The sequence below is a fragment of the Lissotriton vulgaris genome, chromosome 2_1 (assembly GCF_964263255.1).
Source record: "Lissotriton vulgaris chromosome 2_1, aLisVul1.2, whole genome shotgun sequence".
Classification (NCBI taxonomy): domain Eukaryota; kingdom Metazoa; phylum Chordata; class Amphibia; order Caudata; family Salamandridae; genus Lissotriton; species Lissotriton vulgaris.
The window spans coordinates 395,892,635-395,906,238 of NC_141687.1; the positions used below are offsets into that span (position 1 = coordinate 395,892,635).

A 13,604-nucleotide genomic window follows, 5' to 3' on the forward strand; every position below is an offset into this window, starting at 1 on the left:
ATTCGTAAAGTGGGTGTTATTACTATATACAGGGCCTACGGCCAGGGCGAGAATGGGTAGGCACATCTCAAAGCATTATGCGGTTGAAAGGGGTACCAGGCAGGGGTGCCCGTTGTCGCCTCTGCTGTTCATTCTGGCGTTAGAGCCCCTACTGCTGAAGTTACGCACCACTGCAGGCCATAGGGGTATACAACTTGGCCCCACGACACATATTGCATCTGCTTACGCAGACAATATAATATTGTTCCTCAGAAACCTGGACGATGTCTGTGAGCCTATACCTTCAATCTTTGCTACATTTCAGAGGCTGTCTGGCTTGTCCATAAACGAAAATAACTCCTATGCCTATTATTTTGCGGACTCAAAACGGACTGGGATGACGGGGTTTGGAGACTGTTCGTTTCACATTGCACCTGACACTTTTAAATATTTAGGTATTAATATTTATAGAGACAAGACGGATCTCCTGGAGGGCAACCTGAATAGGGCTATTGCCTCGCTTAGATCACAAATAAGGTTCTGGGTCACTTTACCCATATCTGTGGCAGGAAAAGTGGCTATCACAACAAGCATTTGCAATGCAATAGGTCTCGCATTAGGAAAGTTTGAGCTATTGGTCTTGTAAATGACAAATCTTTTATTTATGTGTTGGTTTTGAAAATAGCAAAATTAATAGTTTTGTCATTTACAATGCCAATACTTTTAACTTTTGCCAATGTGACACCTATAGCATTTGTAATGCAACATGTTTTGTATTTACTTGACTTAGATGTATTGATATTACAAATAACAATGGCGTTTATTTTTTTCACATAATTAATAATTAAATAAAAGTTATTGTAATTTATAATGGCAATAGCTTAAACTTTAGTAAATAACTTTTGTGAAGATTATGTTCAGTGTATTTTATTGTGGCGAAAATTCAAGAACAGAAGTGAAATATTAACATTTTTGTAACATTTGTAATAAAGCTTGAAACATTGAGAGAACATATTTGAACCAGTTGTTGTTGAATAGTTGCAGATTGATGCTGTGGTGGCGCTGAGTGATGTTGTGGTGGCGAAGAGTGATGCTGTGGCGTTCAGTGAGGCTTTAGTAGCGCATAGTGATGTTGTGGTGCCCTTGAGTGATGCTGTGGTGCCCCTGAGTGATGCTGTGGTGCCCCTGAGTGATGTTGTGGTGCCCCTGAGTGATGTTGTGGTGCCCCTGAGTGATGCTGTGGTGCCCCTGAGTGATGCTGTGGTGCCCCTGAGTGATGCTGTGGTGGTGTGATAGATAGATAGAGTGAGGGCGATAGATAGATAGAGTGAGGGCGATAGATAGCTAGATAGAGTGAGGGCGATAGAGAGATAGATAGATAGATAGATAGATAGATAGATAGATAGATAGATAGATAGATAGATAGATAGATGGATAGATGGATAGATGGATAGATGGATAGATGGATAGATGGATAGATGGATAGATGGATAGATGGATAGATGGATAGATGGATAGATGGATAGATGGATAGATGGATAGATGGATAGATGGATAGATGGATAGATGGATAGATGGATAGATAGATAGATAGATAGATAGATAGATAGATAGATAGATAGATAGATAGATAGATAGATAGATAGATAGATAGATAGATAGATAGATAGATAGATAGATAGAGTGAGGGCGATAGATAGATAAGAGTGAAGGCGATAGAGAGGGTGAGGGCGATAGACAGATAGATAGATAGAGTGAGGCAGATAGATAGATCGATAAATAGAGAGTGAGGGCGATAGATAGATAGAGTGAGAGCAATTGAAAGAGTGAGGGCGATAGAGAGGACGATAGATAGATAAATAGATAGATAGATAGATAGATAGATAGATAGATAGATAGATAGATAGATAGATAGATAGATAGATAGATAGATAGATAGATAGATAGATAGATAGATAGATAGATAGAGTGAGGGCGACAGATAGATAGAGGGCAATAGATGTGTGTGGTTGTGTGTGTGTGGTTGTGTGTGTGTGGTTGTGTGTGTGGTTGGTTGTGCGTGGTTGTGTGTGTGTGTGTGGTTGTGTGTGTGTGTGGTTGTGTGTGTGTGGTTGTGTGTGTGTGTGGTTGTGTGTGGTTGTATGTGTGTGTGGTTGTATGTGTGTGTGGTTGTGTGTGTGGTTGTGTGTGTGGTTGAGTGTGTGGTTGAGTGTGTGGTTGAGTGTGTGGTTGAGTGTGATTGTGTGTGTGGTTGTATGTGTTTGGTTGTGTGTGCGATTGTGTGTGTGGTGTGGTTGTGTGTGTTCGTGTGGTTGTGTGTTTGGTTGTATGTGTGTATGTGCGTGGTTGTATGTATGTGTGTGTGCGGTTAGAAGAGGATGCAGGTGGAAGAGAGCAGCAGATCAGCACAACAGAAGAGAACAGGGAGTTAAAGAAGGAGGCGGGTGGAAGCGAGCAGCAGATCAGCACAGGAAAAGAGAACAGGGAGTTAGAGAACGAAGGGGTGGAAGGGAACAGCAGATCAGCACGGGAGAAGAGAACAGGGAGTTGGAGAAGGGGGCGGGGTGGAAGAGAGCAGCAGATAAGCACAGGAGAAAAGAACAGGGAGTTAAAGAAGGAGGCAGGGTGAAAGAGAGCAGCAGATCAGCACAGGAGAAGAGAACAGGGAGTTAAAGAAGGAGGCGGGTGGAAGAGCACAGCAGATCGGCACAGGAGAAGACAACAGGGAGTTAAAGAAGTAGGCGGGTGGAAGAGAGGAACAGATCAGCACAGCAGAAGAGAACAGGGAGTTAAAGAAGTAGGCGGTGGAAGAGAGCAGCAGATCAGCACATGAAAAGAGAACAGGGAGTTAGAGAACGAAGGGGTGGAAGGGAACAGCAGATCAGGAGAAGAGAACAGGGAGTTAAAGCAGGAGAGGGTGGAAGAGAACAGTAGATTGGCACAGAAGAGAAGAGGGAGTTAGAGAAGGAGGCAGGGTTAGAGAAGGAGGCAGGGTGCAAGAGAGCAGCAGATCAGCATGAGAGAAGAGAAGAGAACAGGAAGTTAGAGAAGGGGGTGGGTGGAAGAGAACAGCAGATCAGCACAGGAGAAGAGGGCAGGGAGTTAGAACAGCAGGCTGGGAGGGAGAGGGCTGCAGATTAGCAATCTGCGACTAAAGGGAGGGGCACGGATGCCATTGAAGTGTAAGCTCGGCATGGGGTGATTTCACACAAAAAAAAAGCATCAGGTCAAAGAGCAGTTATGGAGACAGCCACAAAGTGCGCTATAATCATGCACGAGAGACTGAAAGCTTTGCGACAGACGTGGAAAAAATGTACATAGACTGGTGGAACAGAAAGAAAGTACTGCTTGTTGACCGGATGGAAAGTTGAAGTGCAGGCAGAAAATAAACAAGCGTGAAAACCCACTAATCACTTGCAAGAACCAGAAGGATCGGAAAGAAATGTGAACGGAGGAACACCAGAGCATGCGATTCACTCATGAATATGAGGGTGAGAATGTTGTGGCATTGGTGTTTGTCCACATCTGCTCGGGTCACAATCGAAGTTATCTAAAACAAGTTTGAGCTACTGACATTGCAAATAACAGCCTTTTATTTTTGTTTTCATTTTAAAAACAAATAAAAGGCATTGTCATTTACAATGTCAATAGCTTAAACTCGTGTAACTGCAAGACCTATTGCATTGCAAAGGATTGTTTCACGAGGGAAAGAAAAACACCCGAGGGGGTTGGGTGGGTGGGCTGAATTCTGTTTTCATTTGAGAAACTCGGATCAATGCATGTGGTTTTAGTATTGTGACCTGGATAAGAAGTGTGGGGGGGGGGGGGGCGCTCGAGCGAGGACTGTTAAATAAAAAATGCTGCTGGTCTTTAATATAGCACACATCACAAACTGAATTGCCTACTAGTACTTGAGCAATGGCCGGTGTTATTTCTCCCCACTACGTCACTTTATATTACCTTCAGAGTTAAAAGTAAGAGTCCACACTTCAGCAAACAGGACCTGCTGCCTGTAGGTTATATATTTCGCTGAAGAAAGCGCTCAACACCATCGATATATACATACAGATTGCACCTCCATTCTTCAGACGCCTGCCGGGCGCGCACACACACACACACACACACTCGCGCACTTTATGAACATAGGTAAGGTTGCTGAGTCCCCACCAGAATCTGGTAGGACAGCTGGTATAAAGGCACTGGTGACTGACCCTACCACTCCCACCCCGTAACGGCCCCAAAGCATGTCCTGAGGTGTGAAGATGGTGTTTGAAGGCCGTTTACAGCCTTCCACATGGTTTTCTGGTGGGAGAGTGGGGGACAAACGTTTTGGGGTGCCATAAACTCACCCGTGAGGTGTGAGCTCCCCCTCCCTGTGGCTTTCTTTTATGGAAAGCGTACTCGCAGAATCCCTCGCTCCGTTCAAAAATATTTCTTCCGTTTGTTCTGGCTGGCGGCGCCTCGGCCATAAATGAAAGATAAAGGGAAAGACTGCGGCATGGAGCGCAAGGCAGAGGCGGGCTGTAGAGGTGAGAGAGCGCGCGAGGGGGGCCTACAGTCAAAGAGAGAGAGACCGGCAGCAGACTCAAAGGAGAGAGAGCGCGCACGAGAGGGGTAGAGGAGAGAGAGACAGTCAAAGAGATCGAGAAGCTGAGACAGGCAGTCAAAGAGAGGCAGTCACAGAGAGAGGCAAGCCAGGCAGTGGTTAGCGAGAGGCAGACAGGCAGTGGAGTGAGATAGAAGCATAAAGAGGAGTGAGGCCAAGTACAACAGACAGGCAGACAATGTCAATGGAAGAAAAATAGAGACAGGCAGTCAAAGAAAGCAAGAGACATTCAGCGGTCACTGTCATTTAAAGCGGCACTCTGCAACGTGACAGAGTGCTTCATTAGTTCATCTGGGGAGGATAATGCGATGCATATCAGCCTCTGTGTCTCGCCACTTTATAAATTCAAAGTAGACTGAAAGAGCATACGAATTGGAAATGACAGACGGAGAAGGTCGGGCCAGATCAAAGCCCTTCTCTGAGGTATAATTTGGGCAGGAGAGAAAACCTGGGAGGCGGGGGAGCGGGAAGCGGATCCCTTTGAAGCACGGCCTCGCGGCCGTGAAAGTGAGTGAAACAGCAGGGATGTAATTAGGGGGGAGGAGAAGTGAGGCAGAGCGCGCTCTGGGGTGAATGCCTGAGGCCGCTGGGGAAGCTTCAGATGCCTGTGGGAGGGAGGCTGATGGGTTTGATGTAGACGCGCTTTCCGCACGAGTGCACCACACGAACTGTCCGAAATCCGCGATGGTTTCAGACCTTGGTTTGCCCACTGTACTCTCGTCTATTATCCCTTGCGGAATTAATAGGCTAGACCTAAAAATGGTGGTGCTCCCCAGATTGTTGTATTTTTTTACCAACTTGCCTGTAATGATACCTGCGAAGACTTTTTCTGTGCTTACCACTATGTTGATTGAGCTGGTATGGGGCAAGGGCAGGAGACGCATAGGGGTTACGAAACTGTACCTAGACACTGCACATGGGGGAATGGGGGTCCTTGATCTGAAGGTCTACTGTTAAGCGAGGCAGCTGCAATGGCTGGCGTATTGGATGGCAGGGCGGAATTTGCAGGAGATAGAAATGACGCATCTGGAGTGGCAGCGAGGCGCAGTACATACGCTCATGTAGCCTAATAGCAAGATCCCACTGTATGCACCACACCTTTTGAGGATTGCACTGTTGTACTGGAGGCATTCTATACGCTACACCAAGGCGGTGCCCCCATACGCCCCTACTATACCCATGCTAGGGATCCCCACTCAGGTAGGCAGAATTACAAAGCGTGGGGTAGAGCTGTGTGAATCAGCGGGCGTGTCCACAGTGGGTGATTTCTTTAAGGAGGGTACTATGATGCCACATGATGGATTTCTGTGAGAACATGTAGTACCGAATACATTGTTTCTTCTACATGCTAATTTGTCACACTACATATGCACTACATGGGCTGCCTGAAGGGGTGGAACCGGCCACATATGCACTAGTCACAATGCAACATTAAATGGGTAACGGAGGTCATCTTACTAGGTGGTTATATAGGGGTATCCGCACGGTAGCAGCAATACCCCTTGGTCCCCTGAGAGGCAAGTGGGAAACGGATATAGGTAGGGAGTTCAGTGATAGGGAATGGGATAAAGTGGTGGGGTACCCCAGGAGAGTATCACGAAACCCGACATTTAAATGTATACAACTTATGCTGTTGCATAGGGTCTATTTAACACTGTGCAAGCTGAAGTCTATGTACCCAGATGCCTCGGATGTATGCCCGCGTTGCCAATTACAAGCAGCAGATTTGTTACACATGCTGTGGAATTGTCCACGACTGCGACGGTACTTGTGGGCGATCTGCGAGATTCTGTCGGAGATAGCTCCAGTACGGAATAATAATAGCTTGGAATATTGTCTGTTAGGACTGGGCCCTAAAGGAAAGAAGGGTAGTCCGGTAACTAAGTTTAATAACTTGGCGCTAATACTGGCTAAATGCAACATCACAATGCACTGGAAGGCAGCCAGGCCACCAGCATTGAAAACTTGGTATGACGAGTTACTGAAATGGGGCAGGACTGAGGGGGTGGAATTGAAAAGAGAGGAACACGATGGACTGCGCAAGACACCCATATCACCAGAATGGAACTTGCTGCTGGGGGAACTTGGTGCCTTGGATATAACAGAATACTGTACCTAATGTATATTATAGGGAGGCCTGTACCAAGTTGTAGAACGGTGAGGCTGGAGCGCTGGACCTGGGACAGGGTGGTTGATATAGGCCGGCAGGACACTGTTTAAATGTACCAAAAAGAGAATGAATAGTACTGGACTGATTATATGATAATGTAATTTTTCCTTTCTATGTTGAGCCACAGGGGGGGAGGGAAGGGGTGGGGTGGTTGGTAAGTTTACAATGTTTTTTCAGTTTTAGATTTTTATTTGCTGGTAGTAATGATTGCAGTGATTGTTGGACATGACCAAAGAACTCAGAATGGGTACTGCTGGAACTGCATGCACTAGGATATGGCTGGGGAAATATACCTTTTCTGGTAATGTAACCAAGATGTGTATTAGCAATATTGGGTGTGCTCCTGTAAAACACCTCCTACATTGGGATTAACATTGTGTGAATTATGCTCGTCATGTGGACTATTGCTCCAATGTGTAAAGATACTGTGATTTGTCATATCCAATGGAATGTAATGGCATAACCCCTTAATAAAAATAGGTTTAAAAAAAATACAGATTTAGGAACCTACTTGGCAACATTAGCCTTTGGCAGAAGTGCTTACCCTGCATTAGCATTATGAGAAATTCGAGCAGGAGGAGGATAAGGTGAAGAAGAAGAAACATAGGGAGTTAAAACATAAAGGACTAGTACAACAAATACAACAATATCGAAATAGTTGAAGAGGATGGGGGCTCAGATGAGGATTAGTTCTCCCCCTCCACAACTAGGAAACACATTTCCTCAAAGTACATGCCATAACTGTGGCAGAATGTCCACACCCCAGCAAACAGGGAGGGAGATGTAGCAGTTGTGGCAGAGGTAGACCACAATCTCAGTTTTCTGGTAACTAAGGGAAAATGGCCCTAGGCATAATAATAATTACTTCAACACTGTGTGACAACCACAAGCCCAAATGACCAATGCGATGATGCATGAAATACCAAGCTACAACAATTACTTTGGGGAAGATGAGGACTACGGAGGCCCGAGAGGGTGGGTGAATAGAAGTGTGTGGCCCCTACGTTTAAGCGGCCCATATGTAATGGGGGATAGTAGAGAACACCTCCAATGAATAGCCACCACAGATCTTGCCCAGGTCCCACTCTCCAGGAAAGTAAATGTGTCTGTAGGGTTTACCAATGTTCCAATCCCCAGTCCCATTTCCCACCCATTGCGCTATATGATTGGTCCAATAACAAAAAAACATAAATTTGTAATCTCAGAAAAGTGTGCCTTTAAACTTTTAGGACTAGATCGGTTGATGGAACTGGATGAGTTCATCATGGTTACAACAGAGGTGATTTATTTGAAATGCGGCTCAGACAATGTGACCATGATGACTAGATCTGGGCTGTGAGGAATACTGCACATCCCTCTTAAGTATCTGAAGGAGATAGACCACTGAATTCAGACCACCGAATTTGGGCCACACACACACCAACAACAATCGAAGAATGGATATAGACCCTGTACACATTACAGTCACAGCCAGCACACGCTTACCCAGGATACCTCAATACAGAATATCATTGGAGGATTTGAAGGGACTGCAGAAGATAGTAAGGGTTTTAGTAAAAGAGAAAACCTATTTTATCTCCTATTATCAGTAGCAGCAGCTGGTTCTCCCTTCAACAAGCCGAGACTTTGGTTATGGGAAATATTGTACACATCTATGATCTTGCAGATAAAATAGCCAAGAGGACTTACTCCTCCCTCACTGCTCTCACGCATGTAGCCCACTCTGACATGGCAATGAGGCTGCAAGACATTAGCCCTGAAGGAATAGCTGAAATGCAGAAACAAGTTACTGAGGACGAATGGGGCATTTGGGCCAAAATGGGTACAAAGGTTTAGGGTTGTTGGACGACTATGGGCAGAAAAAATATCTCCTGCCAGATGCCCTGTTATATTTATGACTCTGATGATGCACTGCCCTACTCATTTGGGTCAGGATGGGTTGACCAACAGTATGTTGCAGTTTTGGGAAAACGCCAAGATACAGAGAATGGTTGAGCCAATGCTGTATGACCTGCGCTCAGCAAAATATAGGAAAGAGAACAAAGGCTCCACCAGGACATTTTGCTCGTCAACAATTGCGTTTTTGAGGAGCTGCAAATGGATTACATTGAAATGACCAGTATTAACAAATTTCGGTATAGTCTGGTGGTGGTCTGTACTTTTTCAAAATGGGTGGAGGCATATCCAGTAAAGAACAATTATGCATTACAAACAGCCAAATGTCTGGTAAAAGACCTGATACCCAGATCTGGGTTGCCCTGGAAGATATGGAGTGACAATGCAAGCCACTTCATGAATGCCGTTATGGACAATATGTGCTCGGCCCAGAAACAGAAGGATTGGTGGAGAGGAGAAACGGGGTGCTAAAAAATAAAATCTCAAAAATAGTAGCATCTTCCTCCTTGACTTGGTTTGATGCTCTTCCGTTAGCACTAATGAGCATGTGAGATACCTCAGACAGTAAGATGAAGTTGATCCCCCTATGAAATACCCACTGATCTAACAGCAACCTGATGTAGGGAGATTCTCATAGAGAATTGACTTCTGTTGTTTTGGATGAGTTGTTGCACCATTAATGTCGACAACTAACAATACATGTTGCTTCCATCAATAAACAGGTGAAGGATGCTTTGCCAGAACCATTGCAGGAGCCAGGTCATCCGCTTCAACCCGGTGTCTGGGTGCTAGTGAAAAGGTTTCAGGACACCACCTGTTTGCAGCCACGCTGGAAGGGGCTGGTTCAAGGACTCCTGGCCACGCAGACAGCTGTCAATTGTACTGACTACAAGAACTCAATACATGCCTCCCATGTGAAAAGAGCACCACCTAAGGAACTAACGTCGACATCCACCACCACACTGGACAGGGTATACCTCCCCTAAACTTTTTACACCTCAGAGACCATGGTACCATCTCTACCTCAGAAATACTGTTGGCTGACCAACTTATTCAGTATCTTCTTCCCCTCCATCAGTGTCACTAAATAAAATTCTGAGTCCATCTTTTCAACTCAACTAACGGTAGACTTTTGATTGAGTTTATAGCCCTTAAGCACTGGTGACCTCTACCAGCCTAGTGATGGTAAACAACAAGGAATAAAGTGAGAAGACCACTCAAGGCGAACAACCTGGATGGATTAAGGCAATGTTAAAGAGAAAGTTCTGCATTCCATTTGTCCTCATTCTAGTAGCTGTACCAGCTATTATTGTCATCTATATGTATGATGTGTTTTATGTGCCTATGCAAGGTTCCAACAGTGATATGACTGCCACTGATTTTCATGCCCAGCGCTCTAAAGAATATCAAGAGAATGTTGCCAAATAAATGATGAATGCTTATCACAAAGAATTAAATGTATCTGAATGCCGTACCTCCCTAAGACTACCATCTGCGACACAGCATGGCTTGTCCATGTTACTGCTATCTCTAACTCTCAATGATTCTTGTTATATTCTCTCCCAGACAGTGGCTACATGGTACTTGTATGGCTCACCGCCTATGGGGAGAACACAGAAATGGAATGAAGAGATAACTATAAAATATACTTGCACTGGCAATAAGAATTCTATTTGCTGGGACGTATTCAACATTTCCGCAACAAATAACTCCATGCCCTTCCCTACATAGCCACCCTTATTAATGATAAGGGGACCTGGAGAGTTATGTTTAGTGTCAAATGGGTCACAATAGGTTGGGAGCAGTAACTGCATTAACTCCTATGGTCTAACCAATGCCACCTGCCTTATACAGCCAGTTGTAGCAGATACATGACTCCATTTCATTTGTGTCGCCAAGGCTTACCTGTGGTTACTGCGGGAATGGGGGGAAGATCATGTCATTTGGGAGTGGTGCTTCCCCATAGCCGACACATACTAAAGACTATGTCAGCAAATATCAACTATAAAAGAGTGCAGTTAGAGGGAGAAGGGAAAGAGATAATACGGATATTCTGCTCAGGAGTTTGGTGATTTGACACTAGGAATACCACCTATGTTAGGGATAGCTGGAAGCAACAATAAATGAAACAACAAGTGCTCTAGGAAACATCACAGTAGAGATGGTAGATATGAGATAAATGATGCTTAAAAGTCATGTGGTGCTGGATAAGCTTCTCGCTGCAAAGGGGGGTATCTGCAAAATGATGCATACTGAATGCTGTACATTTATCCCTGATAATTTACATGATATTGTAATACAAGTTTATAATGTTGCTGTACATACATTATGGATGACCTTTCTTTACTGTTTGGTACATGGGGTTAGAGTTTACACCGAGTATCATATTGATTATCGACACTGCAATATTGGTTGTCTGCCTGTGCATGAATATCCTCCCTGTTTGTTGTTAAGTTTGTGCTTGGCTGTGTACCCCCACCCCTAGCAACATTCCTTTTTCAAGTGCCATGGTTCAGCATGACCATAAGGTAATGGAATTAATGCATATAGATATTGATTGATTCGGATATTAATGTTGAACATCTGTTCAAAGGGCAGACTGTTGAATTAAGATATATTTTGGGAAGAACTGATTTGCCCATTTCATAAGTGGTATGTCATTTTGCAGCTCATGCTATTCCATTGTTCTTTGTTTGTGACAAGAATGAGCCTCTGTACATGCTGTTAATGGCATGCAAATACCTGGTGCTGCATGTTATTTAGCTTGAGGGTTTCTCAGAATGCGCTTGCAGGCAGTTCCGGTGCACCCTGGATGCCCTCCTGATTATCATCTGACCACAATGATCTATTCTAATGTTCTCCTACCCCGCCCGAAATGTATAAAAAGCAGCTGATTGTAACCCTCAGCAGAACAGTGCAGTTGGTTGCTGGCTGTTCACACTTAAGCAAAAGCAAATAAATGTTGCTTTCAGACTGCTTACAACTGTTTGTCTGTGCTTTATTTAGAAAGGAAAGTTTTCTCTAACATAAAAATGAAGGTGTTCAGTGCAATGTCTTTGCTCTTACTCTAAACTGATGATCAAACACCCTGTCATCCATTGTCAGATGCTGCAGAAAGCTTTAATAAGATCACTGCGGCAGGACGCCCTTGATCATTCTGATGTAGGGTTTGTTACCTATTATCCAGCACTGGTTCCAAATACCTGCTTGATAATCTGAAACTAGAATACTAATCTCAAAATAGCCCTTGAAGCGGAGCAGTGATAATAGATTCAGTCCGTTTACCCAAAAAAAGGTATTGTAGAAATCAGACTACAGTTCACCAGTAAATTAAAATCTAACCTTGATTTTCCAAAAGCGGTAATTCAATAGAATTCTTTAATGCAGAGGGATAAATGAGTAATTGCAAGAAATCATGAATTATACAGTATATATCATAAGATGAAAGAGCTAGATTTTTCTTTACCACAGAATCAGCAAAAGAGTCACCGGGTATCAGGACTATCACTCTGATCTAGGTGAACACTTACATTTAGATATATTTCAGAGAGATCAAATTCATTAAGTGCTTTAAAATTCCTTTGTACAAAAATAATTTCCTTCAATTGAATAGGGTTACCTTGGTTAGGCATCAGAGTATCAATCTAAAAACTAATGTATAATCAGACAACAATAACAGAGAGATTGATTTATTTATGTCATCCATCTTGAAGTCTGGTATCAAATGGATGACCTGCTTTATGAATGTGTCCATCTGTCTGTTTAACCAAGCCAACTGAAACAATCTGAGCTGTTCAACAGCGCCTCCTGACTTCTTAACATTGGTAAGAACTTGGTAGGAATACTGGAGTAAAGGCACAAAACATTAATTGTTTCTGTGACGACATTGAGATAAAGAAACAAGCAATAATATATCGATTAAAGTAATACAATGAAGATAAACAGAGTGTCTTTCAATATATGGAGCTCCGAAGAAACTAAATTACACAAGAACACATACTGACAACGCACTATTGGAAATCAAATTACCTTTGCTAAACGAGGAACTGTGCTTGGAGACTGGAAATGACCTAGCTGGCCGCAGCTGTTGTTTCCCCAAGAGAACACCTGTAAAGTTCAATGAAGAATGTCAAGGACTAACTTTGAATGAAGAAGGACATTGGTTAAACATCATAATGATTTGCAAATCTCACTCCAAGCGAGATGCCCAGGGGCACACCAGGTCGCTGTCCATCAGGAAACCTTGAGATAGCAGGCCGACGTAATATTCTCAGCTTCCCAGTGACTTACAGCACCATTTGGCCTGAGCCACACATTTGGTTTTACTTACTTTTATTCCTAAGTAGGCAGGTAAGTCTATGGTAAGCCTCCACACCCTCAATATTTAGAAATATACAAAGGCCTCCTGAATCAAGCTTTCCTTGTCCCTTCGTGAATAATTAATTTTCCCTAAAATGTGGGTGGAAGGCCATCAATTCACTTTAAAGTACCATTCAATCAGCAAAGGTTTTCTGAAATACCAACAGACCCAGCTGACAACAGTAACCCCCAAAAAGCATTGGTAGGGGAGAAGTGCCTCCTTACGCAACAATCTATATTCCTACCTGCTACACACAATAAAAGCCATAACCAGACCCACCAGCTGGTCGCGAATTGCAATTGTACCACACAATTAGGCAATGAGCGCGATGGCTGCAATTAAATGCCGATTTACCGTGAAAAACACAAAAGCGTTTGTTCCCACTAAGTGTTGCAGTAGAAGGTTACTCCTACTGTCCCTCCCACAACACTGTTTATTTTTTTCTCCCTGCTGCTAAGTACTTGAACAGCTGGGGATCTCACATGAACTGCAGGGAGACATTAGGCGTGGCTAGTAAGACTGCTAGGGGGGTACGATTAGTAAACTTATTTCAACTGAGAACATAGGAGTTCTGAATTCGAAAAATAACCTTA

At 43.8% G+C, this 13,604-nt stretch overlaps 1 protein-coding gene across 1 annotated transcript in view; it reads right to left on the reverse strand.

The window, feature by feature from the left end:
• Positions 1 to 13,604, reverse strand: part of ALS2 (alsin Rho guanine nucleotide exchange factor ALS2) — a 1,343,724-nt gene that overhangs the window by 1,044,545 nt on the left and 285,575 nt on the right. Inside the window, exon 8 of the mRNA XM_086955258.1 lies at positions 12,681 to 12,758. Within this exon, the coding sequence (XP_086811384.1) occupies positions 12,681 to 12,758 (78 nt within the window). The remainder of the gene's footprint in view (positions 1 to 12,680; positions 12,759 to 13,604) is intronic.